We start from the raw sequence: 23048 nt of genomic DNA, 5'->3' as shown, positions 1-23048 counted from the left end.
GCAGGTGTTGCCATGGAGGGGGTGAAGTTGCCATTGTACGTCCAGTTCTGGTGGGCCCAGAACAGGAGGGGGAATCCCTATGAGCCCCTGGGCCACCCTGGCTTATGCTCAGAGGTCATCCAGATGCCTGGGCTCAGGCACACAGCCAAGCCCCTCCCCTGGGTCTCAGCAACCCTCCAGGTTGCCATGACAACCAGCACTTTCATCCCTATCCCTTTGTCTGGTCACGGTCCAGCTTTTGTGACCAGCCATAATTAGCAGGGGTGGGGAGAGCCTTGCCTCAGGATGCACTCAGCTGGGGTGAAGCCATGAACCCAAGGCAGAGGGGGCTGGAGGGCAGGTTAAAGAACACCAGATACCAGAAACCCTGGGCTTTTCTGGCCACCAGCCCCTGCAGCCTCCTCTCCTGGCTGCTGACCACACCCTCAGAGCTGGATCTACAGGCCTGGAGGTGACCTGGGCCCCAGGCACTCCTGTCCCCTCTCTGCCCGGAGCTGTGGACCACCCATCTCCCCTGTGCACTGTGAGAAGAGGCAAAGAGTACAGGCCAAATCTCACTTTGTGAACTCCCCTGTATGACTTGGGAAACTAAGGCACAGAGCAAACCTCGGCCTTGGCCTACATCAGGCCACAAAAAGCAAGACCTCCTGGGGATGCAGGACCCCAAGGCAGGCCCCTAAACCAAATAAAATTGAACCCCGGAGGTTAGGTAGTCCCTCCTCTGACATACCCCATAGAGAGGAACCTAGTCACCAGGATTTGGCAGGAGTGGGAGCAGGCTGTGGTGGCCCAGGTCCCACCTGCTATGTGACTTTGGGCACATCCCTTTTCTTTGAGCCCCCAGTCTGTAAAAACAAGCGAGGTCTACGAACCTTCAGTGAACCCTCCCTCCTGAAGCCAGGGTGAAAATGAACAAGGCCCCCTCAGCACAAAGCCGGCTCCTCGCCAGCCCCACACACACCCCACATCCCCTGCTCCCCCAGAATCACCCCCGGCCTACCCAGGACTTGGCATCCCTGCATCCACCCTCGCTGCTCTGGACCTTTGCACCCTTAGTTCCTCCTCAGTGGTGTTCTTGCCCCTCAGACAGGAATCCAGAGCTCCTGGGTCACCAAGAGCTGGTGAGCATGATCACTGCGGTCTGACAAGCTCTGACTTTCAACCGGGAACCAACCCTGGAGCAGAAGCAGAGAGCCTGGGGGCAGGAGCCGGCTGTGGACACAGCTCCTGGAATGAGACAGCACAGAAGGAGGGTCACAGGATGGCTTTAGGGACTAGGCTACAGCACCACTTGTCCTTCTGTCCCGGGCTGGCTTTTCTGATTCTTCAGGGGAGTCAGGGATTCCTGCCCCAGGCTCCCCACACCGCAGTCTCATGGCAGGAGTCTGGTGACGATCCACACAACTGCGCCTATTAGGAATGAGCTTCTGCTGGGACTGCCCCCTCTGTGGGACCCCGGGCTGTGCAGGCGCCTCAGGCTGAGGAGAGACCCCCTCCACCAGGACAGCCCCAAAGACACGACAGGGTCTAGTGATGTGCCCCAGAGATGCCTATTGGCAGACAGGGTAGGTCTGCATCCCTCCTTCTCAGCCACCACCCATCCCCCTGAGAGACTTGAGAAGAAGGGGGCAGGAGAGGAGGCACCAGGGCTGCTCCTGCAGCTGTAGTGAACACTGAGCAGAGAGCCAATTCACACCAGCAGGGCAGGCCCATAACTCAGCACCACTTGGTCATCTCGTGAAAGTGTTACTCCCTCTTCCCCATGAACATCGTCCTCTGGGATTAGCCCTGTGTCTGTGTTGGATGTGAGAGGGACACAGTAGAGCCTGCTACCTGAGGCCAACAGGTGAGTTCTGGGGCCTAGGCTGAGGCTACATCACTGGGCAGCCCACACCAGGAGGAGGACAGTGTCCACCCATGTAGTTATTCACGGTTGTTATCAGTTAGTGACCCATTATTGAGGAATTGGTGTGTGTCGTGAGGTTTATGCACATCAGGCCATGAATCCTCACACCAGCCCTAGAAGGTGGTGACTAGTATGGTTTCCCCTTTTACAGGGATACTGAAGCTCAGAGATGTTAAGCTGTCTTGGGAAAGGGGATCAGCAGACCCACCAGAGGGGTGGGAAAGTCAGAGGCAGAGCTGAGGCCACTACTGGGTAGAAGACACCGCAAATCTCCAGGTTTGGGGGCTCAGGGTGAAACATTTTTTATAATGGCTGGAGCCAGGGGACTGGGTGCCCAGGTGGCAGGGAGCTCCCTGTCATAAGTGGCATGCAGTAAGAAGCCGGATGGGGCACTTGTCATCCTGCATCAGAATGGAAATGGAGTAGCTGTCCAGAGGATATAATATCCTAAGGGGTCAATCCCAGGCCCACCCCAGCCCTGGAGGGTGCAGAGAAGGCAGCATCTCCCAAGTAGGGATTAAAGGGGGGAGGGGTGCCTGGGTGGCTCAGTTGGGTAAGCTTCGACTTAGGCTCAGGTCATGATCTCTCTCTTACGGTTCATGGTTTCCAGCCCCGCATCAGGCTGTCTGCTGTCAGCACAGGACCTGCTTCTGATCCTCTGTCCCTCTCTCTCTCTCTCTCTCTCTCTCTCTCTCTCTCTCTGCCTCTCCCCCTCTCAAAAATAAATAAACATTTAAAAAAATGTTTATATACTTTAAAAAAAAAAATTAAGGACAGAAGGAGACACCCTGTCCAGAATTATCCTCCTTGCTCCTCCCTAGAGGTGGCTTCCACATTCTTAGTGAGAAATTTCAGAGGGACGGGGCACAGATGGGGACACAAGGCCGGGAGTGAATACCCCCAATTTTGCATCCTAGGCACTTCACTTGCCTCACCCTAGTCCCAACCCTGTGGGGTCTCAGAACCCAAGCCCACTCCCAAAGCCCCTCCTCAGGGGGTCCGGGCTCTTCTTTCCCCACCCCTACAGCCAACCAGTGCACCATGACCAACCCTTTCCATCCCCAAACCTCCCTCAAGTCCAGCCACTCCTCCCTGGCCTCCCATCCACCAGCTAAGAGTTACCAGTTCCTTTCCTACCCCGAAGCCCTGCTCAGACCCTTCCATGGCCCTCCCAGATCTGGCCCCTCACTCTCTACACTCCCTCCCACCAAAAGGAGGCCCTTTTAGCTTCTGGCACACCCCAGGTACCTGACCCCCGCCTCTCCTGGATCATATTCATTGCAGCTCAGACATCTTTCCTCCTGGGTTGGGAGTAAGCACGCCCGTGCTCCACTAGCCGTCACAAAACCATGTGGCCAGGGCGATTAGTATGTCTGCCTCCTCAGAGAGACCAAAGGTGCCGTGGGCCAGGGTCCAATCTAGCCCACCCAGCCTTGTGTCTCTAGCCCTGGCTCTGCTGCCTGGCACAGAGGAGATACCTAGTGAGCAACAAACGGATGAATGAAGGGGATGTGACCAATGATGAAGTTTTGGGGTGATCGGGGATTCATGGGGTTTGGAATTCTTGAAAACGCCCTTGGTGCAAAAAGGTAATTTTATTAAAGCATGGGGACAGGACAGGGAGAGCTGCACTGGGGTCATGATGGGTAACTCATCATTATACCCTCAGGTTGGGAGGGGGTCAGTCAGGGATAGAGTAAGTCTCCAAGGAATTTTGAAAGCAAGGTTTCCGGGACTTTGAGGGGCTAGCTGTTGCTAGGGAAACGCCATTTATTACCGTTTAATAAAACCTCAGTCATGAGACCCTTCAGATGTATACTGGGGGACATAAGCTTGGAGTATGATTGCCAGCATATATTGGGGCAGTTGAGATACAGTAGACTTACAGGATCCTCGAGGTTGGGATAATGTTAAGCTAAGATTCTCTTTTGCCCCCAGCAAAGTGTCATCCTTGAGGCAGCTGAGCTCCTAGAGGGAGGTCACTCTGCTGGTTTCAAGGACCTGTCAATGGGCTGTAGGCATAAGGGAATTTAATTTTTCATTTGCCTTAGTTTCCCACATCACCATGGCAAATACCTAAACCCCTTTCCTTTGTTCTTGGGTAGCCAGGAGTGTCCAAGGAATATCACACATATTCCCCCCGGTGGAGGGGGCCGGGGTGGGGGGCAGCGTGCTATCAGCCTGTATTTGCCGTCAGCTTGCCCCATGCTCCCTCATCAACCAAGGCTGGGAGGGCTGTCCTACACAGGTGAGTCCTGAAGCTGCGGCAGGAAGTGGGTTTGGGGAGACGTCTGGGGCAGGAGACTGATGAGGCCAGCAGGTCCCCTGCAGAGACCCCAGACTTGTGTGGCCCCACTCCTGCCTTGAACCGCAAAGAGAGGGTCTCAGAGCCACGCACCTGCAGCAGAAAGGAACAGGAGTTAGAGACTCGAGCCAAACGGAGGGGGTGATTTAGGTGGATTCCTATAGGTCTCACCACCGCCTCGGAGTCACACATTCCCCTTTAGCAAAGCCCTTTGCCAGTCTTCCTGGGGACCACCATGGGTGTGAGGGAATCCAAAGGACAAGCCACGATGCACCTGCACCCGCCACTCTCAGCCAGCGGGGAGGATGCCTGTTGGTGGCCTTGTACTCCCCCTTCCCCTGGCTCCCCCAGCCTCCCACCACCCCTGCAGAGAGTGCAGGTTTCCCTGGGCCCTGCTGACCTGGAACCTCTGGCTCTACAGCTCTCTGTGGGTGGTCCAGGCCTGCTTGGCTCCAGACCCCTCCCCGACCTCCCTGGCGGGCTTCCAGGCCTCAAAGGAAGCCACCGCCTTTGCCACCACAGTTACCACCGCCACCGCTGCTGCGGCGAAAATGCAATTACAGCAAACAGCCGTCGCCTCACTTGAGCCTCGCCATCCACACCTGGAACTAATTAACTTAATTAGGCCTTAATGAGCTACACTGGTCGGAAGGCCTATTTTTACTTAATTATCCCCTAATGTGCTTGGCATGGAGGAGCGAGGGACCTGGAGGACGGCTTTGGTGGTAGCAGCCACCTCCTCTCCCTGCAGAAGGGATACCCAGGAGTGATGCCCGTCTGCCATGAGTGGGCCCCAAGGAACTGAGAGTCTGGACAGGGGAGTGAGGCAGGGGCCATGGGCCACATGTGTAGGGACAGTGCCCCTCCCCCCAGCCCCATCATTCTGGCTGCCCTGCCTCAGCTGAGGCTGAAGGGAATTACTCCTCCAACTGCCTCCAGTGGGGAGGCCGATGCCCAGAGATGTCAGCGGCTTACTTGAGGACACACAGCTAACTCGTGGTGATAGAGGTGAGTAGTCCCAGACACTCTGAAGGAGCATTTTAAGCCATGGTGGAGTCCTGTAAGGGTGGGCTCTAGCCCCTCCCACACCAGGCCTGGTAGGGGAGGGCAGAGGATCACCTGGACAGCTGGCCTCCAGGGTTTCCAGGGCAACACCATCCAGCCCATTTGGACCTTGGCTCAGAAAAGCCAACTTTGTGGAATTGGCTTACTTCTGCAGCCTTGGGGTGAGCTGAGGTGGTCTTGGCTCACCTGGCAGATATGAAGGAGGCATTGAAAGCAGGGTCCTTCCCAGCTGGCCCCTGCTTTGGTCCTTCTGGGGGCTTCCAGATGGTTGGCTCATTTGAATCTCTGGGCTCCTGGGGCTGGATGGGAACCTTGGTTCTTGTGTCTCTGCTAAAGATGAGTCAGCTCCCTTTGTCTCTGGAACTCCAGACTTAAACCTAACAACTACCTCCTTGGTGCCTCCAGCCCTATCCAGCACTCGATCTACCTCTCACTAACCAGTTCTTCCCACTATTCCCCTCTTCGGAAAATGGCCACGCCATTGGCTCATGTGCTCAAGCCAGGAACCGAAGAGCTGCCCTGACAACCTTGGCACCCCACAGCCAACCATCAGGAGTCCTGTTGGCCCTGCTTCCAAACCACATCCCAGGTGCCATCTTCCTGCCCCCTCCCAGCAAGCACCCCAGTCCCGGCCGTCATCCTCTACCATCTGGACAGCCGTGCCCTAGTCTTCCAGCCTTCACACTACTGCCACGGTGATTTTTAAAAATCAGTTCCCAGTTTAAACCCTTTAACGACTTCCCATCACACACAGAATAAGTCCACGGGCCTCAGCCTGAGCTGTAGGGGCCTGCCTGCCTCCCTGATCTCATCCACCTCCTTTCTTCTCTTTTCCTTGCCCCAGTTATGTGAATTGTTCTTCAATGCCTCAGGGACTTTGCACTTGCTGCTCATCTGCCTAAGAATGCTCTTCCCCAAATCTCTGGATCCCTAAGATCTTGGCTTAAATGTCACTGTAGCCTTCCCTGGCCCTATAGCCTAACGTGTCCCCCAGCCCTAGCACCACACTCTGAGCAGTAGGATCTTCTGCATCACACTTGCATGATACTGTTCCTGTCTCTCACAACTGAAGTATAGGCTCCAGAGGACAGGGATTGCATCTGCCTTGGTCCCTACTGAATTCCCAGCCTAGAACACCATATGCCTAACACGTGAAGGGGTCTTTTTGTTGAATGGATGTTAAGAGAATTCCTTGACCCTCCCACAAACAGCCAGAGTCCCCAGCCCCTTCCTCCAGCTCCCCAGAGCCCACCCAAATACCTCATGCCTGAGGATGGCATCCCCTCACCTACTCTGGCCTCCCAGCCTCTACTCACACTGGTACCCGAAGTACATCTTCTGTGGACTGAAAGCCTTGCCTCCCCCAGGCCTGGCAGGTGCTGCTCTTCCTGACCAGAAGGAGAGGGTCAGATCTCTACTCAGTGTGGCCCTTAGTCTTGGCTCTTCCTGGCACTTATCTTTGCCTACCCTTTGGAGGACACTCCTTAGGCCTGAGTCTGTCTGAACTCTGAGGTCATAATCCCCTGGAGGTAGTTACCCTCACCTCTGTCTGCCCATCCCTTCCCATCCCTGCCCCAGTAGCCAGGCCCAAGGTGTTTGGTCCATAGTCAGCAATTAGCAAACAAGTCAGCCCCACTCTGACCACACTGCTGTACACCTAGGGAGGAGGTCAGATAAGAGCAGAATCCAGCCATCTGGGGGTATCACCTATAAGATGGGGCACCACTGATTGGGAGAGTCTAAGATGGCCCCCAGAGCCCAGGGATTCCCCAGTTCAGAAGGGCAGGAAGCCCAGCCTGGAACAGGCAGAATTGCCAGTCAGAGCTGTCTCCCCAGGGGCCCCGACCACTAGGCAGGGCCCAGGTGGGACATAAAGGGGAGGGACAGCTATGATGACATAATTTAGAAGGAGGTTAAATAGATGTCAAGGTGGGCCCCACCTTCCCGGGGGGGTTCTGGACAGTCCCAGGATGTGTGAGACCATGGGTCATAGACTCTCTCCTTTCACACAGGGAAACTGATGCCTGGGGGAGAGGATAGCCCAGGTGACTGAGCCAGGCAGGGAGTAGGATTGCTGAGGCCTGATTTAGGTTCCTCTTGGTGGCCCCAGAGCCTCAGTTTCCCTACTGGCACAATGGTGGCACTGCCTCCCATCTTCCCTCACTTCCCTACTCCCACTGCCCAGGAAAGCTGGGAGGCTCACTAAGGGGAAGGGAAAGCCATGGATGGTCTCCCTGCCTCCCAGCCTTGTGCAAGGGAGGGGAGGCTGAGGGAGCAGCAGTCTGGGGACCCCTATGATTCTCTGCCCCCTCTCAGAAAAAGGAGCCTATGGAGAAGGAGACCTCCCTGAGGCTGAGGGTGATCTGCCTGGGTTTGAGAAGTCTCCAGCCATGCTGGACTGCCTCTTAGGGTCAGCGCTGCCATGATTGGCTCTACCACCTCGCTTGCTCTGAGCCTCAGTTTCCCTACTAGTCCAATGAGGATAATAGTAGTCATTCCAGTCCTTCCAGTCTGTGGCCTCATAGGGCCACCATGAGCAGCCACCAGGCCAGTGGATATGAGACGGTGGCTCCTGTGAGCAGCAAAGCCCTGAAGAGAGAAGACACATCCTGCTAAGGGTGGCATCTTAGGGGCAAAGGGGCCTGGATTGCTCAGGCTCCCAGTCTCAGTCACCCCAGCCAAGCCAGAGCCCCTGCCCTGCCCTGGGGTTCTGGGGGTGACAGCATCTGTAAGCGATGGGAGAGGCAGGGTTGGCCAGGGACACCCTCAGCCCTGGCAACTGCCGTTCTGCCCCCCCCCACCCCCACCCCTGCTGACTCTCCTGTCCTATGCTATCTGTGGCTGCCTACAGTCACCCCACACACACAGTGGCTGCTGCCTGCCTGCCTCCCAAGCAGAGGCAGCTGCTCTGGCCTCCATGCTGGAACCAAAATTGAATGAGTTTTTCCACAATGTCGCCTCCCGCTGACGGCTCCTAATTGCATGTTGAAGCCATGTGATGGAGCCCAACTTACACTAATTATGTCATTACCCTAATTAAGTAAATAGTGTATGTGCTAATTGGCAGAAATCTCTTTGGGGGATGGGCAGGGGGAGAGGAGGCTGGTATACCCTGGGCTTTCACATGGGTGGGCTGGGGGTAACAGAGGTAGGGGATGCATTTCTTCCCCTGGTTCTACAGGTCCTGCAATCACCCAAGGGTTTGGGGAGCACCCTTAGCCTCCACCCCGGACAGGCTTGTCCGTGCTCCAGGGGAAGAAGCACAAGGTGCTAAATAGGTGGTCGGAGATCCAAGCCGGAGGCCTGCCGTTGCCCTAACAGGCTTAGCCTTAAACAAGCCTTTTCCCTCTCTCAGGTAGATCCCCTTGCCCAACCCCACCATCACCTCAGCCAGCCCAGAGCCTGTGGACTCTCAGACGGTGGGCACAGGGGCATCAGAGAGAATCAATATCCTGGCAGGACTAACCATGCCACTGCCATCCATCTATGGGGCATCAGTTATATGCCTGGCCTGGGGCAGCAGGAAGGAGAGAGGCTGATGACAGAGCAAAGCCCTAGGCCCTGATACAGCACCAGTGTGAACCAGTAAAGGAACAAACAGGGCTGGCATTCCCCAGAAGTCATGTGATGTGGGAAGATCTAAGGAAGTCTGGAGGGCTTCATGGAGGAAGAGGAATTCACCTATAAGGGAGAGGAAATCAGGGCTTCAGAGCTCAGATCATCTTTCACCATGTGATTCCCCCCCCCAAATTTATAAGTTTATTATTATGACATTCATTTCATTTCATTTTATTGTACTTGATACAAGAGGTTTTAGTTGTTGTTGTTGTTTTTTTTAAAGTAAGCTCTACACCCAACATGAGGCTTGAACTCATGACCCCGAGATCAAGAGTCACATGCTCCACCAACTGAGCCAGCCAGGTGTCCCTCACCATGTGATTTTTTTTTTAAGTTTACTTATTTATTTTGAGAGAGAGAGAAAGAGAGAAAGAACAAGAGAACAAGTGGAGGAGGGGCAGAGAAGGAGGGAGAGAGCCAATCCCAAGCGGGCTCCATGAGTATAGAACCCGACGCAGGGCTCGAACTCATGAACCAAACCTTAAGATCATGACCTGAGCCGAAATCAACTGTCAGATGCTTAACTGACTGAGCCACCCAGGCGCCCCTCACCATGTGATTTTTAAATGCCACACTTAACCATAATCTTCAGATGGGGGTTAGGAGGGATAAGAGAGAAGTCATCTGAAGGACAGCTCCACATGGAACTCCAACCCATGTGAGGGCACTGGGGGACAGAAGGAATGCCAGCCCTGTGTCAGAGACCATCGCATGACCAGGGCCCCCATTCTGCCCTATCTAAGCCAATTAGCATGGATCAGCTATCAAGTGGGGGCCCCTATCCCTGCCCTGTCCCTCATGGGGCTGTGGAGAGGGTCCAAAGGCAAGAATTCAAAGCCGTGGCACTGGGCCTGGGGCTAGGGCCTCCAGCAGCTGAGGCTTCTCAAGCCAGGGAGTGGCTTCTCCACTCCCTGAGAGCCAGGATGGGCTTCTCAAGCCCATCTCCTGAGTGTGCCCAGCTGCCACAGCGTGGGCATCCCTGCTCTCCCAGCTTTACCCCACCCGCCTCCTGCCAGCTCCACAGACATATGCTGCAGCTCCACACCCAGCAGACACCACAGGCTTGCTCTGGTGGGCAATGGCTCCCTGCTTCTCACGCCGAAGGAGCAGAAAATGAGTGGTGCCTAGCCCCGGACCAGCCAGACTCTCAGGTGGCCTTGGCCAAGGGCCTCCAGTTCTCCAGGCCTCGAGCTCCTAGTAGGTGATGTCCGCTCATTCCTTGCCTGTTCCAGACCTTCATTCACTCCACACAATGTGGCCTGGGCTTCCTCAGACTGGCTCCAGGAGCCAGAAATAGATAGGAAACCATCCTTTCAGCCATCATGCCTGTAACTTTACTCTCAAATGGTCAAGAAAAAAATTATGATCTCTTTCTCTCTTTCTTATACACACACACACACACACACACACACACACAGAGAGAGAGAGAGAGAGAGAGAGAGAGAGAGAGAGAGAGAGAGAGAGAGCAAATACATACAGAAAGAAAGTGAAGCAAAATATTAACAATAGTTGCATATGGCCAAAAAGGGTATATGCGTCTTAGACTATTCTTATTTTGACAACTTTTCTGTAAGTTTGAAATTATTTCTAAATAAAAAGTGGAAGGAGGGAACAAAGGATGGAAGGAAGGGAGGGAGAGAGGAAAAGGGGGGAGGAAGATTCTTTCCTTTCTCTAGATTCCAGGCTACTGGAAGGTGTAGCTAGACCAGTGGCAGCTGGGTTGATGCGGCCCTGCTTGGTGGGGCTAGGTGGGCTTCCCTGAGGTGGTGGTAGGGAGTAGGGCTATGCAGAGACTAAGGGGCATGTAGCTCTCACCCTTTCCGTGCAGGGTGGGATGGGGGGGGTGGTGCTGAGTGTCTTCCTCTCTTCCAGTCATAGCATCAGGCCAGCCCACGGCTCCCTCCCCTTCTCCTGCTCTCCAGAGAATGAAAGTGCTCTGGAATTTCTATAAGGAGTCTCCAGTGGGACAAGAAGAGGAACTTCTTTTGGTCAGAAGGCTTAGGAGGGCATTCTGTGCCTCTGGGCATGAAAGGAGACTGGGCCAGCCCAGGGCACCGTACCCAGGACCAGAGAGGGATGGGACAGCTCTGGTTAAGGCCAGCCGGCCTTCCCTGCCCCGCTGCAGCACTATCACAGACTTGTGCCTGAGCAGCCCATACTAGCCTCCCTGGTGCCCTTGCCTGTCACAGCAGTGCTTAGAAGGGAAGTGGCTCATTATCCTCTCCCGTCCCTGGCAGAACTGTGGGGTGTGCAGAGGGAGGCCTTTGCTGCTGATGGGCCTGTTGAGGGGCAGAGCTCTGGACCTGCCCGGCCTCATCCCCGAAATGTCCCCAGCTCCCCACACCCTTCATCCCCATCCCTCCCCTTCCCCCACGGTGCCCACCACCCCTCCACCTCCCCTGCATCCCCAAATCCCAAATGCTTTTCCCTAAAAGGGGACTTGTCCCACCCGGCTCTCAGGCCAAGCTTCAGACCCCATCAACCATCCCCTCCCGCAAAGAGACAGCAACACGGTCATCCTGATATGTGGTCAGTCCCTGCAGCCGCTGTGTTCAGAACTCTCTCAGAAGGAAGGGGCCCTGCCCACTCTCATAGCCCATCCCCTCTTCCCTTGACCTCAGGCTGCCACTTCAGAGCCTGGACCGCCCCAGAGTGGACCTGCCCTCCATTCAGGAGACTCTGTCCAGGACGCTCAGGACTGCGGCACCCAGAGGTCAGCAGGGGCTGATTCCTCCACTCGGACACCTTTGTTCTTCTCCCGCCTTTGTCCCCAGGCCCCGTCCTCCCAGCCAGCCCACCCACCAGCCCAGCCCCTTAGCCCTCGCCTGTCGGCCCACCTCTCCCTCCCATTCCTCTTCGTGGCCTTTGCCCACCCAAGTGCCAGAGCAGGCAGAGGACGGGTGGGGCCCCCTGCCCACCCCACCCGGCCCAGCCCCCAGCCCGCAGCCGCCCGCAGTCCTGCCTGTCACCCGGCTCCCTCTCTGGCCCACGCCCCTCACTGCGCGGCCCCTCGAACAATCTCTCCCCTTCGGGTCCCCTCCCCACTTCCTCTCCCCTCAGCGCCGGCCCTACAGTCCCGGGAGTCAGGCGCGATCTCCCTGCGTTCCCCTCCCTCCCGACTCCTCCCTCACCCTCTCCCTTCTCTCTTCCCCTCCAGCCTCCGCTCCTTCCCGCTCACTCACCCTCTCCCTCTCCCGCTGCCCCCCTCTCTCTCCCCCACCTCTTTGTTTCAGCGGAGAACTGGCTCCTCGGGACAGTTCCCACACTGCAGTGCCTCTGGTGCGGAGACAGCGCCACCGCCACCGAGGTGAGCGGGGAGCCGGGACGCCGCCGGGCGCGGCAGCCAGAGCTTTGGGGGGCGGGCAGGTGGGGACGCCGGCAGTCCGGTGCGGCGCCTCCCGGCCAGGGGCAGCGGGCACAGCAGTTGGAGTGCCTGATGCCCTGGCGGTCAGCAGGACCCGAGGGCAGAGGGGCAGCCAGTTGGCTGCCAGGGGCAAAGCTGCTCGGGAGCTGGCAGGCTCTTTCCCTGACCTGGTGCCTGGCTTCTGCCGGTGGCCTTGGGCTGAGGGGGACCCGCAGGGGGGCCTGATTGGGTGGGCGGGGGCTGGTCTGCCCGGAGTAGCCACTCCTGAAGGTTCGAGTGTATGCCCAGTCCTGGAGTCCAGGGCTCTGAACCCTGCCTCTGGCAGGGCTGTGGCTGTGAGGTTGCCCACAGGGCTGTGACCCTTGAAGTGTCTGTCCCTGCTGGGGTTTTGGTTGCTGGTCAGGGATGTGCTGGGCTGCTCCCACTGCCCAGGTGGGGGGTGTGGGCAGAGAAGGAGAGATCTGCCCCCTGCCACAGTCTGGCTGTTTTCACCCCATGCTCCTGACCACCAGACCCACAGAGATACATGTGGGGAGGGGCACTTCTCCCTCTGCTAGGGGTCTCTGACCAACTCCCTCAAAATAGGAACCCCAGGATGGCTTCACCCACGGTAGCGAGCAGTAGGGATTCAGGCCAGAGCCCAGAGATGTTCCTGCAGTCAGCTTCCTGAACTGGACAGGGAGGAAAGTGGGGGGCAGGGGGAGGAAGAGAATAGGTGGAGACAGAGCCCTGGCTCTTTCGTGAGACTACAAGTGCAATTATTGGAGATGACCCAGGGCTACCAGGAGATCCAGAGACCCTGAAGCTGGGCAGGTGGGTGGGAGTGGATGGAGGGGGCAGAAGCCACTGCCGGGGCCCCGCCCCCTTCTCAGCTGGAGCTAGGGATGGAAAGGCAGAGCTACACGGGGACAGAGTGTGTTGCTCACACTTCTCCAGAGAGGCCAGCAGGGTGGCTCTGCTGGCTGCCAGAGGAGACAGGAAAGGCTGGGAGTATGCAGGGGCCAGGGGGTGGATCTCCGCAGTGGGATGCATCCTGGGGGTCCAGCCTCTGGCTATCTGGCCAGGGCAGAGCCAGGTCCTACAGCTGCCTGAACCCTCAAGGAGTCAGCAGTGGACAAGATTGTGGGGGGTAGTGACCCATAAGGCAGAGCTGCCAGTGGTATTTGTCCCCCTAGGACTGGTCAGATGGGGTACTTGTTTCCAGGAGCTAACTCTCCCTTGCCCTCTTCCCTAGCCAGAGCCTCCTCATCTGAGCAGGCAACAACCCCAGATGGACCAACATGTACAGAGAGGTGGAATCAGAACTATGGCCATCAAGTATCAAGGGCCCAGGTGGTCCTCCATAGCCCAACCCATCCAGCCTCTACAGTCTCAAGGGCAACCCAAGCCAGGGGAAGTAGGAGAACAAAGCCCCAGGACTGGTCCCAGTGATTACCCAGAGAGCAGTCATCCCTGTCTCAGGAAGAAAGGCCACTCTTCCTGGCCTGGACTCAGCTCACCACAGCTCTGTGACCCCACTCTCATGCAGTGGCCTGCCTAAGCCATTGGCTTTACCCTGAGTGGTCTGTCAGTATCCCCCCACCCCTACACACCCCCTGCTCTCCCCTAGCACACCCCAAATCCTCTCACTCAGCTAGGGACTCCTAGGACTTCACTCCTAGTGAAGCCAGGTCTCCCCCACCGCAATCTGGGCCTCATCATGTCCCTCACACGTGCTCCAGATCCAGAGGGATCGGACTGACCTCTCCATTTTTTTTCTGGGACACAAGGGGGCTCTCTCCCAGGCTGGGTCAGCTTACTCTAGCCTCAGCTGACCGCCCCACCCCCCGCCACCATACATTGGTTCTGTGACCTCTCAGGGCGCTGTACACCCCAGAAGCCATTTAAAACTCAAATACCAGCCCCTGTGAGTGCCAGCCCAGTGCCAGAGGGCCTCAGTCAGCGAGCACCAAGGCCTTACTGAGAGGATGCACCTCTCCCTCACCTGTGGCACCTCTTCCACCTCCCTGCACATCCCCAGGCATCCCCCACCCCTGCAGTAAGGAAGGCCTCAGCATCTGTCATGAAACAGCCTCCCAGCATCGCTCCTTGCCAAAATCCCCATGAGGCTTGCCACCACTGTCAATGTGAAGTCCAACCTTTCAGCCAGCCAGGCACACAAGGCCCTTTGCCAATTGGCCTCTGCCAGCCTTTATGGCCTCCTTGCTTGACCAGATCTCCAGTAGGTAACCACACCAAACTGTGTCCTCACCCTAGGGTGGAGCAGAGCATGACTCAGAGGCCCGTTCAGGAACTGGCTGTGGGTTGAGCTGGACACACACGTGCCCACACGTGTCCCCCCCCACACACACATATGGATATGCATATGAATGCACACGCACACCTGTGTAGAAGCCCATCACCCAACTGCACGTGGTTTTCTACCAAATTGTACCCGCAGTGGAATGTGGAATCTGCACCAGGAAGGGACTGACGAATCTGTTTTATGGTTCCCAAGGGTAGTCATGTCACCATCCGCAAGCCCTTGAGAAGCAGCAAGGAAGCAAGAGTGGATCCCTGACTCTGGCTGAGCTCTCTCTGGGCCCCAGGGTCTCTGAGCCCCTGTGAGTGGGCAAGCAGGTCCTGACCAGGCTTTCCTTCTGGTTCTGTGGCAGACTTGCTGTGCAGCCCCAGACAAGCCACCTTCCCTCTCTGTTTCTCCAACTATAAAACAAAGGGATTTGGGCTAGCTGATACCTAAGGGCTGTCCAGGTGCACTGCCCAGCTGTTTTCAGTTCATGCCAAGTACAGGGAATGAAAGGGCCTATAAAGGTGGCAGCAGTGGGGGAGGGGGGCACCCTACATAGCAAGTGCCTCCAGCTGGGAATGGAAATGAGGTGGGCACAAGGGCAAGAGGAACCTGAGCCAGGACAGACAGAAGCAAAGAACCACAGGATGGGAGCAATTATGACCCATAACTGAAATTTATGGAGCAAATAGTTAAGTCCTATTGAACAGTCACCATACAGCGTTTATCTCGTATTTGCATCTAGATTGAGGCCAAGTAGATCTTTTCTCATCTTGGGGATACCAAATGAGCAAATCTAATGGGCCAGGCCCAATCCAGCCCCTGGCCTCCCAGCCCCCACAAACATAGGTGTAGGGCAAGGGCCAAAGCAGCACAGGAGAGACCTTGGGTGAGACCCCACCCACACCCAAACCCCTCAGCAGGCATGCAAGAGACCTAGTGTACAAAGCAGCACATCCCTATCCCCGGCCACCCACATCTGTGTGCTCACATGCCAACACACACACACACACACATACACACATGCTGTGGACAAGGCAGACAAGGCCCTGCCCTCCTATCCTGCTCTTGCCTGGAACTTGACACCCAGCACCAACAGTCATGTCCGCATAGGCAAGGATTGACACAGACAGGGCATATCTAGAGGTTACCAGAGGAGCAACAGGGCACAGGCATTGCCACGTGGGGGCAACATTCCCTAGACTATGACATCCCCCCTCCCCCCAGTCAGTGGGAACTCCATGCCAATATAGAAGGAAAGGAAACGGTGCCCTGCATCACAGAGGGGTGCAAACTCCCCTCTTCCCTAAGCCTCCCTGGCCTCCAGAGCCTGGCTCACATTGTTGACTTCACCTTGTCCCCAGGTCATGAACAGTCTGCAAGCTGGGCTGTCCAGAGCCCAAGTGGGTAAGGGAGGCTCTTCCCAGGGGGAGAGCATGCCAGCCTTGGCCCAGAGCCCCTCACACCCTCAGACAGGAAGGGATAGCTGGGGTGGACGAGGGGGCCAGCAGGAGCAGCCCCAGGCCTCGCTGTTCTCTATGGCTTTTTATTCCTATGTGATTCTACTGCTCACTCATATAGGGATTGGAGCCGTGGCGCACGGCGGGGGCGGCCAGCGAGGGCTCGGATCCTGAGCAAAGGGGCCCAAAGAGAGGTAGCTGCTAGCCTAGCCAAGGGAACCTTTCCTCTGTTGCTCTCCCTACCCCCACCCCCACTGACCTCTTCCCTGGCCAACTGTAACAGGAGAATGGCCAGGTGGGCTGCTGGATCCCATCAGTACTCTGACCCACTATCTCAGCGCTGGAGACCACCACTCCAAGGCTGGCACTGGGTTCCAGAGGAGCAGCTAAAGGAACTGGGATGTTCCACCTGGAAAAATGGGCCTGACACAAGAAAACAAGGTCCAGAATCCTATGTGGCTGAGAGTAGCCCGTGGGTAAACAAAGGGCAGATCAACCAAAGAAGGTGTGGTCTGTGCCTAAGGGTTTTCCAAACACAGAAGGGAAGGACAGACTTAGTGGACAGTAAGCATTCACCCAGCAAGGCACACAGCAAGCAGAAGCTGGAGACTGCAACAGGGAGGCCACAGGGGAGTCACAGTTGGATAGGTGGCCAGTTGCTTTCAGACCCCACAGTCTGCAGTCCTTAGGCCTGTCCTCCCTCTCTGCTTGTCCCCATTGAATGTGTCAGAAGCCAGGCTCAACCTTCCTAGGCTCCTGTTTAAGTGAAGCAAGTGCTGAGTATACCCTGCAGAGCAGGGTGTGGGGAACTCCTGTAGGGTTTTAGCGCTGGGGCTGCAGGCTGATCCCACTCCCCTTCCCAGCAGTTCTGGGTGAGTCTTCGCTCAGAGGGAAAACACATGGAGAACCCATAGTGTGGCTCTTTTTATTAACAGTCCTTGCTTTACCCCACAGAAAGGACACTCAAGAGCTCAGCAGAGGGGCTGCCTGGGGGTGGGTGGGGAGAAGACTGGGAACAGCAAACTGGCTAAGGGGCTCATCCCAGTCCTCAGAGATACCTGCTATCTGTCACAGCAGAAAGTAGGGAGAAGAGAGCCCCCATCTGCCAGTCCGGTTGGAGGAATGAACACAGAGCAGAAGCCATGGGTGTGAGGTATCAGGGCCAACCAAGCCAACCAAGCAGCCTGGGCCAAGAAAAGAAGGAACCCTAAGGCCTGGTGAGGCCTTGGGGACCAACCCTGGTCGGCTCCAGGATGCTGTCCTGTAGGCCTCCTCTGTACTCCTAAAACACAACCTATACCATCACCGTGGCCGCAGGAACAGAAGGTGGGCGTCCATGACATTGGTGCCAGTCAGCCCTGTGTGCAGCAGGTGCACCCCACCACGAAAGCAACGGAAGAAGGTATGTGAGTCATTGTGAGATAGGAAGGTGGCCACGTCCAGGCCCTCAGCGGCAGCCTGGCTGGCCAGCTCAGGCATGACCCAGGCCCCAGCAGCCTCTGTGGGCCCATCCTGCCCATCGGTGCCGCCACTTAAAAACAGCACATCTACAGGCCCCAGTGGCTGTCGTCCCAGCTCTACTCCAACACGCAGGGCCAGTTCCTGGTTCCGGCCACCCTTTCCTGAGCCCTGCAATTGCACTGTGGGCTCACCACCAGCCAGCAGGCAGACGGGGCCCCTGGCCCTCACCACAGCCTCCAGAGCCTCCTTCAGCTGCAGGTCTGGGAGCTGGAGCTCAGCTGCCAGCTCACGGAGTTGTTCACCCTCCTCTGCAGAGGCTCCAGCCCCAGCCAGAGTGAGGCGGGTTCCAGCCACCTGGGCGAGCAACCCGTAGAACCGGGCTATACTTTCCACATCGCCCTGCATGGCTGCACTCAGCACCACAGCTTGGTACCCCAGCGCCTCAGCCTGCCGCTGGGCCTCGGCCAGCGCCAGCGCGTTGGAGCCAATGATCACGTTGAGTACGTGACCACAGGTGTGTGGCCCATGAGGGTCAGAGTCAGCCCGAGCCAGCACAGTCTTCACGGAACGTGGCAGGGCAGCACGAAGGCCGTAGCGATTGAGGATGTGCAGGCAATCTTGCACGTTGTGGACGCTAGCCACAGTGGGGCCGCTGGCGATCACCTCCACAGGGTCCCCCACCACGTCTGACAGAATCAGGCTCACCACCTGGGGTGGGGTCGCAGAAGCAAGGCTCAGTCCCTCCTGGCCCTCACCCTACAGCCACTGAGGATAAACCACCACACGCCCCCTACCATGTATCCACACACCCTCACACTGCCCAGTGCATTTTCTTACCCACTTCTAACCCCTCCCAAGGGGGTTTGTAGAACATGTGGCCACTTGGACCCCCCCCCCCCCATTCCTCTCTGAGGCCCCTCTCAGCTAGTCCTGTGGACTCCCACACCAGGCCCCTGCCAATCTGTCTGTTGTTCTAGGCTTTCATCTCCCTGGTGCATGTGGGCTCCTCCAGCCCAGGGCTGCCTGGGGTAGAAGCAACCCATGTACCTGGGCAGGGTAGGCAGCCCGAGCCAGCCCCCCACCCTTGAGCTGGGACAAGGCCTTCCGGATTGTGTTCAGCTCCTGGATGTTGGCTCCACGGGCCGCCAGCAGTTTGGTGAGTGTCTGCTTTTCCTCCAGTGTGACGGGTGGGATAGGGGCTGGCAGCAAGGCTGAGCCCCCACCTGCAGAGACAGTGAAGAAGTTGGGAAGATGGGACAGAACTGCAAAGGAACCTCCCCACTCAGGGAAGCAGGCAGGCAGTGCCCACATTAGGGAAGGGGATGCTGGAAAGGTGGGGTTAGGGTGCCCCCGTGTGGACATGCAGTGACCGTGTGTACAGTCACCACACCCTGGGCCCCTGAGGCTGTGCCCTGCCTTAGAGTAGCCTAGGTCCCAGCAGGCACTAAAAGAACTATTCCATAAGAACTTGGAATAGGGGCTGCCCCTCATCCAGGAGGAGACAGTGAGACCAAGGAGGGGCTCCGTGGGAGCTAGAGACCTGGGTTCTAGCCCCAGATCACATTGGCAAGAGAGCAGCAACAGCAGGGACATTTTTCCTGCAACACCCTGAGTTAGATGTTCCCTATGTACCCCCTCACGGTCACCCAATAGGGTCAGTCAGGGGAGGACCCCACAGCTCCGGGGAGGCCAGATACAATACCCAGGGCCACCTGGGGGTCAGCCATCCAGGTTCCTTACTGCCTCCCTTGCTCTTGTGACCCCGAGGGCTCAGACCAACCATTTCTCACAGACCTGGTATTTGGAACCACCACCACCATCCCCCAAACTGTCCTGAATGAGCCAACCTGGCACCCATACCTGAGATGAGCACAAGCAGTAGATCGTCAGCTGTGAGGCTTTCAGCCAGCTGCCGGATGGCCAGTGCGGCCCGGAGTGCATCACGGTCTGGGAGGTTGTCCTCTGCGCCCTCAAATACCTGGACACAGCTATGTGGCTTCAGCAGCATCTCCCTGAAGAGACAGAACAGACAGCAAGAGATGGGGTGAGTTCCTCTCCTTCCACCTGATTTCCCAGCTGTACAGGTGAAGGATGCCAAGTGGCACCCATCCTGGAGCCAATCTAGACCCAGAAGGAAAGGGATGCTGGTGAGGGAGGGAGGCCCGATGGGGCCTGAGTTTGGCTTAGCTTCCCCGCCCGATGGACAGTGGGCAGCAGCCCCCCAAGGCTCCTTACTGTTTGCCAGCATGCTCCATGGCAGCACGGATCCCCTTGGGAACGCTGATCACACCCTGCACGAGATGCTGGCCCAGTAGCTCCTCAGCTGCAGCTGCCATGCCCAGCACAGCCTTGCCAAAGCCCACCAGGTAGAGGTTTTGCCGCAGCTGAAAGCTCCGGTCCCGTACCTTCAGCTGCCCACCACCAGGATCCAAGGACAGTGCCCGGTGCAGCATGGGGCCTGGAAGCACGGCACCCACAGCGCTCTCAAACAGCTGCCGTGCCTGCTCCGCGAGGGCCATGCCACTGGCCAGCCGGACCACTGCGCCACCCAAGAGGAGTGGGCGCAAGGGGGCTCGGGCCAAGCAGGGCAGGACCTGCAGGACTGCAGCCATGCCCCACTGTTCTCAGCACCACCTGGCACCCATGGCTGCCTAGGGGGAAGAAAGCACCAGTAAGGCCGCTGCAAGACCAGAGTCACCCCCACCACCACCACCACAGCTACCTCTCTGAGGGCTTGGGGCCGCTGGACCCCACAGTGGCTGCTGCAATGGGCCATCTGCCAGTCCAAGACTTTCTGAGGCCCTCAGCTGCCTCATCTAACTCCAGTTCTCGGAGCCCAAGCCAGCCACCTACCATGTCCTTCTCTTCTGCAGGCTCTACTCTGGCCCTCTGGACACTCTGCCCCGGGTCCAAAGGTCCTGTTAGCCGAGCCCTCCCCTAGGCCTGAGAGTTAATCATTCATAGAGGGAGCAATTCCTCTCATTGGGCTCCCGCCCCACCCCTTTTCCACCCCCTTCACTTCTAAGCCCTCGTCCAGGAGCAACACCCCTTTCTGGCACTCCTTCCTTGCCTGTTTACCACTTCTGTTGCCAAGAGGCTGCCGGCTGTCCCACCAACTGACCCTGAGCCCGATGACCTGTAACCTGCTCAATTTCATTAGCTCATGGATCTGGTCTGGGAAGCCTAGGTCTGTGTGGGGAGGCTGTAGGCTCACAGGAGCACTGACAGGCAGACCCAGAGCACATCCTCAGGACACACAGCCTGAGGAATCCCAGTGCTCAAGGCCAGTCCAGCAAAAGGTTTGGGTTCAAGCGAGAAATGGCAGCAAAGACTGGCTCATGATGTAACCTCAGATAAGTCCCTAGACACCACAATAAGGCCATATACCTTGGGGCCCACACTGCAGGACAAAAAAGGACACCCTTCCACCTACTTGGCTAGCTAGACCCACCTCTGCTAAGAACATGCCTTTCACTCTGACCTAACAAGACAAGTCTTGGGTCACACCACCCACAGGAGTGAGAGCCGAGTGTCTGGAGCAGGAAAGGCCAGGCTTCCAGAACTGAGGCCAGTCATTTTCCCCACTGGGCAAGGTAAAGGCTAAAGTAGCCTCAGGGTGAAGGTCAGGAAGCTGTAAAGGAATTCAGGGACAATAAAGCCCCAAAGAGCTCATCTCTAAAAAAGGCATCTGCTTTAACAATGCCCACCATAAATGCTGCCAGCTGACTGCACAAGTATGCACAGAACAGGGGAAGGAGGCTGGGAATCAGGCTTCAGCTCTACCAAAGAGACAATTCCTTTTCTCTCACTGGACCTCACATACAAAATGAGAGGTGGGATGAGAAGATTAACGCTTTCCCCTTGACATCCTTGGTCTCTCTGAAGCTGCCCACTGTTAACACAGAAAACCTGAGCCCCACTTTATCCCACACTCAAAAGACCTAACAATGTGTAGTCCTCAGCCACTTAGCCAGCATGGTTCTCAGCTTTCCCATAAGACCAATGCTGCCTGACTCCAGCATTAAAAGGAACACAGAGGGTGCTGACATATGGACTCTGAAAAATGGGCTCAATTTTTGCCAGGAAGCCCCTGGGGATGGCCCATTAGGCTAGGAACCAAAAGTGGCTTAGAATCTAGCAATAGCCTGACAGCCTGCATGAACTTTGTACCTCTTTCCCAGATGGACACAGGCCTTGCCACAGTACACCAGAGCTCGGGGGAGAGGGGTGTTCAAGGCAAAGGTTGCCAGTTAAAATATAAGATGTATTTGAATTTCAAATAAATCAGATCTTTCTTTCTTTCTTTCTTTCTTTTTTTTTTTTTGAGAAAAAGAGATAAAGAGAGAATGAGCAGGGGAGGGGCAGAGAGATGGAGAATCCCAAGCAGGCTCTGCCCTATCAGCAGAGCCTGACCAGGGAGCTCAATCTCACCATCCCGAGATCATGACCTGAGCTGAAATCAAGAGTCCTAGGCTTAACTGACGGAGTCACCCAGGTGCCCCTCAATTAGGGATTTTTAAAATACAAGTATGTTCCATACAATATTTGAGGCATACCTACACTAAAAAAAAAGTTACCTATTTGAAATTAAATTTTAACTGCACGTCCTGTATTTTTACTTGCTACTCTTTATTCACACACCCTCTCTCCTAAAACTCCCAGGTACTCCAGAGATAAATCCGGCAACACCGAGAAGACCCTCCTTGACTCCTCCTCGCCACCAAGTGGGGCTGGAGCCACTTCCGGCCTTTTCCTGCCCGCACATGCTCCGGAAGTAATGTCATTCTCTACCGGCGCCTTAGACCTTTCCGAGGGAACTTCGCTGCCGCGTGATGTCCGGTAGTGACCCGAGAAATAATGGCCCGCCACCACCTGGACCCGCCACTGCCCGGCCCAAGGACTTCTTCCGTGGGCCCTCGCGCCGTGGACTTACCGCCCCACCGCTCTGGGTCGCGGCTTCCGGTGCCGGAGACCGGAAGTACTCGCGGGTAGGGCGGAGCGGAATCAGGAAGTGTGGGGTGAGAGGGGGCGGGGTTGGGGTGCTGCCAGGCGCAAACTGCCGTGGGAGGGGTGGTGTGAGGTTTGTGCAAGTGGGAACTAAGGCGTTTCCTCCACTCGGACTTTTGGGAGGCTTGGGTGGAGCCACCTTCAGGCTGTATTGCTTTCATTTCTGCAACGGGGGCAATAATCTCTGACTCACCCAGTTGCCGTAAGCGTCCCCTCCTTTATCCCGTAGGATCCCATCAATCAGCAAATACATTCCTTGCTCCTGTTAGGTGCCCGGCAATAGACTGAGCAAAGGGACTGAGAATTACGATTTCCCCACAATTCACCCTTTCTGGAGCCAGATTAAATCATCCCGGCTCCTCTCCACCTCTGTAATCCCACAACTCTTTTGTGTTCACCCCTCTCCTCTGTGGCCAACCAATTGCATGAACCTCGAGCAGACAAGCTGCCTGTAAACATGAATGACCCTGGGTCTCCCTTACTCTCTCCATTCTCAGCCTGTGTCCACCCTTGAGCCTGATTTGATGCCTTCCCGCATTCAAAAGACAAGTCCTGACCAGACTCCAAAGACACAA

The 23048-nt window shown here is 56.6% G+C and overlaps 1 protein-coding gene and 2 long non-coding RNA genes across 9 annotated transcripts; 1 reads left to right on the top strand and 2 right to left on the bottom strand.

Annotated features, from left to right (window-relative positions):
• Positions 1–3482: 3482 nt before the first annotated feature.
• On the bottom strand, positions 3483–13822 carry LOC128775493 (uncharacterized). The gene is made up of 2 exons (XR_008420179.1): positions 12115–13822; positions 3483–5606 (listed from the first exon to the last, which is right to left on the bottom strand). It is a non-coding gene; the product is annotated as an uncharacterized LOC128775493 (long non-coding RNA).
• On the top strand, positions 11511–23034 carry LOC128775492 (uncharacterized). Of its 4 annotated transcripts, none has more exons than XR_008420176.1 (3): positions 11511–12201; positions 19259–19510; positions 22129–23034. It is a non-coding gene; the product is annotated as an uncharacterized LOC128775492 (long non-coding RNA). The 4 variants fall into 4 exon arrangements; XR_008420178.1 differs by having other exon boundaries at positions 19241–19510; XR_008420175.1 differs by lacking the exon at positions 11511–12201 and adding an exon at positions 18509–18622.
• Positions 16917–22468, bottom strand: GLYCTK (glycerate kinase). 4 transcript variants are annotated; one of them, XM_019417079.2, is made up of 5 exons: positions 22400–22468; positions 19702–20117; positions 19327–19478; positions 18514–18689; positions 16917–18174 (listed from the first exon to the last, which is right to left on the bottom strand). In XM_019417079.2, exons 2-5 carry the CDS (start codon positions 20076–20078, stop codon positions 17308–17310), a joined length of 1572 nt encoding a protein of 523 aa, XP_019272624.1. In that variant the 5' UTR covers positions 20079–20117; positions 22400–22468; the 3' UTR covers positions 16917–17307. The 4 variants fall into 4 exon arrangements, with proteins under 4 accessions (XP_019272624.1, XP_019272623.1, XP_019272622.1 ...); XM_019417078.2 differs by lacking the exon at positions 22400–22468 and adding an exon at positions 22108–22223; XM_019417077.2 differs by lacking the exon at positions 22400–22468 and adding an exon at positions 20320–20427.
• Positions 23035–23048: the final 14 nt, after the last annotated feature.

The sequence above is a fragment of the Panthera pardus genome, unplaced genomic scaffold (assembly GCF_024362965.1).
Source record: "Panthera pardus isolate Hobbes unplaced genomic scaffold, ASM2436296v1 HiC_scaffold_8, whole genome shotgun sequence".
Classification (NCBI taxonomy): Eukaryota; Metazoa; Chordata; class Mammalia; order Carnivora; family Felidae; genus Panthera; species Panthera pardus.
The sequence above is the reverse complement of the archived record's forward strand: the minus strand, read 5'-3'. Positions and strand labels throughout refer to the sequence as shown.

What these genes read in the sequence shown, in the direction of transcription:
- GLYCTK (XM_019417079.2), bottom strand. Translation starts at nt 20,078, where the DNA reads ATGGCTGCAGTCCTGCAGGTCCTGCCCTGCTTGGCCCGAGCCCCCTTG. An exon ending in ATGGAGCATGCTGGCAAACA is followed by an intron (nt 19,479 to 19,701) that starts GTAAGGAGCCTT and finishes CTGTCTCTTCAG; the next exon opens with GGAGATGCTGCTGAAGCCAC. An exon ending in GGGCTGCCTACCCTGCCCAG is followed by an intron (nt 18,175 to 18,513) that starts GTACATGGGTTG and finishes ACCCCACCCCAG; the next exon opens with GTGGTGAGCCTGATTCTGTC.